Source organism: Agrilus planipennis, unplaced genomic scaffold, assembly GCF_000699045.2.
Source record: "Agrilus planipennis isolate EAB-ADULT unplaced genomic scaffold, Apla_2.0 scaffold42, whole genome shotgun sequence".
NCBI lineage: Eukaryota > Metazoa > Arthropoda > Insecta > Coleoptera > Buprestidae > Agrilus > Agrilus planipennis.
The window spans coordinates 600530-605556 of NW_020438888.1; the positions used below are offsets into that span (position 1 = coordinate 600530).

The 5027-nt window shown below is 37.3% G+C and overlaps 1 protein-coding gene across 4 annotated transcripts in view; it reads right to left on the bottom strand.

Annotated features, from left to right (window-relative positions):
* Positions 1–5027, bottom strand: part of LOC108744919 (ubiquitin carboxyl-terminal hydrolase 32) — a 20503-nt gene that overhangs the window by 2456 nt on the left and 13020 nt on the right. For 2 of the 4 annotated variants that reach the window (XM_025981759.1, XM_025981758.1), the window contains exons 13-19: positions 3168–3273; positions 2492–2726; positions 2207–2435; positions 1966–2151; positions 1604–1910; positions 1276–1541; positions 24–1192 (exon numbers count right to left, since the gene is read on the bottom strand). In XM_025981759.1, coding sequence (XP_025837544.1) covers positions 464–1192; positions 1276–1541; positions 1604–1910; positions 1966–2151; positions 2207–2435; positions 2492–2726; positions 3168–3273 — 2058 coding nt within the window. In that variant the 3' untranslated portion in view covers positions 24–463. Of the gene's footprint in view, positions 1–23; positions 1193–1275; positions 1542–1603; positions 1911–1965; positions 2152–2206; positions 2436–2491; positions 2727–3167; positions 3274–5027 lie in introns of those variants that run through there. The other 2 variants (XR_003232607.1, XR_003232608.1) reach the window with 2 other exon arrangements.

The following is a 5027-nucleotide window of genomic DNA, read 5'->3' on the forward strand; positions in this document are numbered from 1 at the left end:
AAAAAATTATTAATATTCAATATTATTATTATTAATTAAAATGGCAGATTTTGAATACAGTCTCAAAATTGCGATATCTGATGATAATAAAATGGCACACCAGCAAACCACAAACTTTTTGGTAAATGTTTTTAATGAACTGCTTACATAATGCTAAAAAAAAAGAATTTTAACTGTTTTTAATTAATAACATTGTCCAAATTTTAGTTTGAAATGCCAATTATCTGGTCCCAATTAAAAGAAATCTTTAGACAATCATCATTCAGTATATTTTCATTCCTATTTATTTATAAAGGAAACTCGCTCAGTTAATAACACAAGAAAAATAAAAGAAGAAAAACCAAAACTTACATTGTTATGGGAGCTTTTTGTTTCATATTGTTTATACCTTGAAACGAAGCGGCCAAAGAATCAGAAGAAAGCAGTAGTACCATCATTATATCAGACCAAAAGCGGCGGGGATTTACTGTATGGCACAAAGCTGCTTCCTCAGTTCCGACTCGCTCTCGTCCATTTCCGGATCAACGGCTGCGACCGGTCCATTTGATACAATCTCAGGCAAATAAGGTCGATAATCGAGACCTGAACGTTCATAGAATAGGATATATGCACTGCTCGTGTCGATCTTGGGCGTTTTCGCGTCACTATAAGCGCACCTAAACTCATTCAACGACACCGACGATTCGGCCTCAACAATAGGTCGACATCGAGCGCCATCGACCTCGTCAGAACGATCGTCGCAAGATGTCGTCGAGTCTGTAGCACAACACGACGTTTCAACGCCAACTGCGCTGATCTCAGGCGTGATCGTCGAATTGCTCTCGCTCGCGCTACTGTTTTCGAGATTCGAGCATGACGACGCAGAATCACGACTGGCGTTGACTGTAGAATCGCTGCCGCCCCTTTCACACAGGGAAGTCGTCATCAACGACGCTCGGTTCGCGTTCGTGTACGTCTTACGACGTATTACGGGCGTGGCGTTCGCGCTACGACTGACTGGCTTTGAGTAGGGCATGCGCGCAACTTGAGACGATACGGGCACGTCGCCCCCAGTGGCCGAATAGTCGACCACGACAGGAGGATCATCGGCAGGGATTTCTCGACACGAACTGTCATTGTAACAGTACCAGTGACCATTGGGGTTGCAGGCGTATGAAATGTAATGGCCGCCAGTCAGTAGACCTGAATGACTCTAAGAAAGTACATGCATATGTAAATGGGATGCCAAACTCCAACAATTCTATTATATTGTTTAAAATTGTTCTTACAGCTTACCACAACTGCGTAGAGTTGATACTTGAGGTCGAAAGGGTCTTGTCCTGGTAACAGTTTGTGTTCATGGAAGTCTTTTAGATCTTCGTCATTAATGGGCGTTTTCTGTAGACTGGTAGAAATGAGACGTTCGCGCATTTTGCTGCCCCCTTTAGGGAGCCCGAACGGTATCGAGCAGTTACCTATCTCATCGGCACTCTCCTCGCTATCTACTAATCGACTGGTTTCGCTGGCGGACTCGCTATTTTCGCCTACAATCACGCATTCACCTAAACAGATTATAAAAATATTACGATAATATACAGGGTGTATATTACATAAAAAATACTACCTTTATCTGGAACCTTGATGTCCAAAAATGGATCGTCTATATTGTTGATTTTGACGCTTTTATCGTTCTCTAATACCGAAGCGACATCTTCCTCGTTTACATTTCCTTTAGTTGGGGGTGTTCTGTTATTTTCAATCAAAATTTTATTTTTTCGTTTTTTGAGTAACTGCCGATGACGTATGATTGTTTCCTGTGGGACTGCAGCCAAATAAGGTGTGGGATCGAAGTCCTTAAATGGGAAATTAACTACTTTTTGCGTTTTTACCCACTTGCTGTTTACGCAGTCGAATCTTTTGAGGTGAATTATCTGAAACAGGTAAAAATAGAACACAACATTTAATGACGTTAGTAGACAATTTTACCAAAATGGGAGGCAATCTCCATATCTGCAGCTTTTTGGTAGCAGGCTGTTTCTCTTGACATTTAGAGCAGTGATACTTCGCTTCCAGTCTTTCCTCGGAGGTGAAAGCCCTCAGACAATAATCTAAATCGATTGGTTCTGTATGGAGTTTTCTACAAATTGTCACTGACTCGTGTTCATGCCAGACCTAGAAGGATTCGTTAATTTAATTTATTTTTTAATGTTTAGTTTGAGGTACTTACTTTTTCCCTGCTGCTTTGGTACCGAAGATGTAAAGCAGTAGGATCCCAATCGATAGCAACACACATTCCACTACTGTTCGCAGTTTTGCATATGTTGAAAAGGTTTTCGTCGCAGTAAGAGATAACGCAACCCCTACAAAATTGCGTCCAGGGGCATAAGGCACAAATTTGGCCGCCCTGGAGGACGGCTTTCAGAGTGAAAGGGAATTCGTAACCCAATGAATCATCACTAATAAAAAAAACAAGTATAACAATCAATAAAAAATCAATTAATAAAATATTTACCAATCAGTTGCATGATTTGTTTGGTCGCTTTGAGGCAGTGGACTAAGAAGGCGCGTGACCTGTTTCCAAACCATTTCGTACAGGTCTTTGCAAGTGCTATTAGCGTTACAGCCCAGTAGCAGAGGCATTCCAAAGAGGCTGGGTTTTAACTTGTGTTGTGACAAAAAGTATGTCTCTTGACGAACACATTTTCGATGGACTGCTACCAAATAGGCTGGAACTTTATCAACGCTATCTGTAAAATTATTATCACATCAGTTACTGATAACTAGCTGAGACCGTTCAAATTTGGACGCTGGATAGTGCATAGCACTCACATTTTAATTTTGACATTTTCATAACTTTATAACTTATATTTTAGACGGCAAACATTAGAGAAATTTAATGATTATATATATTAGAGTGTATGTGTATGCAACCAACGATACATTCGAATATAGCCGTGCAACCTACCCATTTCTTTGCAATTGTTTAGTTCCAATTTGAATACGTCTAAATTGGAGACTTTTAATTAAAGATTCTGACTGAACGAAAACATCCTGGATATTTTATTTGTTATTAAACGATTTATTTGTCAATTAGCTCCAGAATGTTGCATCGTCTAGCCCATTTATACCGATTTCAGTTACAAGGCAAAAACGTACAGTAGAGCGTATCTATATACAGATTAATATACCTGAACGTGGGAGGGTGGGTCGTGGGGCTGCCGAGGGTCTTCTGCATTTTGCTGAACCTCCCATTTTTGTAAAAGAACGATTTTCACAGTTTCTGTCAACTTCTGCCTGTAAAACAATCGAAAACAAGAAGATTATGTCGATGAAAATATCGACACAATTCAATCATTGCAATAACACGATATAGTAATAATCGTTATTAACTTTAATTAAAACAAATTAATACGTTAAGCGATTATATGTATATCTTTTTACATTTGTTATATTCCTTAAAATGTAGTTAATTAATGTTGTCCTTTTTTAATTAGCCATTACAACAATACTACAGTTANGCCATGTACACACCCCCCAAGACCTGCTGGCTACCGGCCGAAAAAGGAAAAGGGCTCGAGATATGGGGTACCTTCTCAAGACGTTCTGGACAAATTACGATGGATTTAACATTTACAAACAAGGCGATGCAAGTAAGGCTGTTGGTGTACAATTTTTAGTGGGTATTTTTTTTAAAGTTTGTCCTTTTAATTTCAGGCTATGAACAATTTCGCGATTCAGTTTAACAAAAATAGTTTCGGAGTTGCTCCAGGAGCCTCTCTCAATCTTGGAGTTTTGCAGCCTGGCCAAAGTATCGAAAATAATTTGCCCTTGACTACAAATGGCCCCGTACAACGCATGGAACCTCTGATGACCTTGCAAGTTGCAATTAAAAATAACGTGGACATATTTTATTATGCTTGTCAAATTCCCATTCAAGTTCTTTTCTGTGAGGATGGGCAATTGGATAAGAGAGTATTCTTAACTACCTGGAAAGATATTCCAGCAGCCAACGAAGTACGTTATCTTTCATTAGGGTATTTAGGGTCCTTTGTAATGATTGTATTTGTATTTCTCGTAGGTTCAGTACACCATTCATAATATTAAAGGCAATGCAGACGCAGTGGCTAGCAAGATGACACATAACAACATTTTTACGATAGCAAAACGTAACGTGGAAGGTCAAGATATGCTGTATCAGTCACTTAAACTTACTAATAATATCTGGGTGCTTTTGGAATTAAAACTGCAACCAGGAGTAACTAATGCTACTCTCAGTCTGAAGTCTAGATCTGTAGAAGTTGCCGCTTCGGTATTTCAAGCTTACGAATCAATTTTGAATAATTAATTACATAATTTTTAGAAACAAAAAAACCGTTTATTAACTCTGTTAACTCATAATAGCGCATTCAATTTTTGGTATCAAAGTTTAAGTATCTATTGTATTATCGATGTTTTTAAATATTTCGAAATGTATAATTGCTTTTTAAAGTAAGTTTAAGAAAGATGTACTGAGTCTTCTATAGTGTTTTATGTCTATTTCATTCCATTTTAATGTAGCATGAATATAAGATTGGGTGAATTAAAAATAATTGTATATCGTGTATATGAATAAATATTGTCCAAACTCTGAATCACGTATTTTTTAAAACCCTCTGAAGGACCGAGTCAATGCGAACAAAAGCAAGATTTGTACAATCAATGCATAAAAATGGTCACATGAACTCACCCAAACAGTTAATTTCAAGGGTCCTGTTGTTCTTCCCAATTTCTTGTCTAGGATCAGCATTTGACGAACAAAAACACATTTTTCTGAAACAAAACACAAAAGAATATGTTAACATAAAAAAATATTTAGTACTAAACCACATAAATAAAGGCAAAATATTTATAAACACCATATCAATCGCTTATATTGAAGAAATTTAGTGAGAACTACCAAGATTACTTAGCACTATCGTTGGAGTACTATAAGTACACCTTTACGTTTATTTTAAAATAGTTACAAATAAATTACTGATTTATATATAAATATATTTATGTATATATAC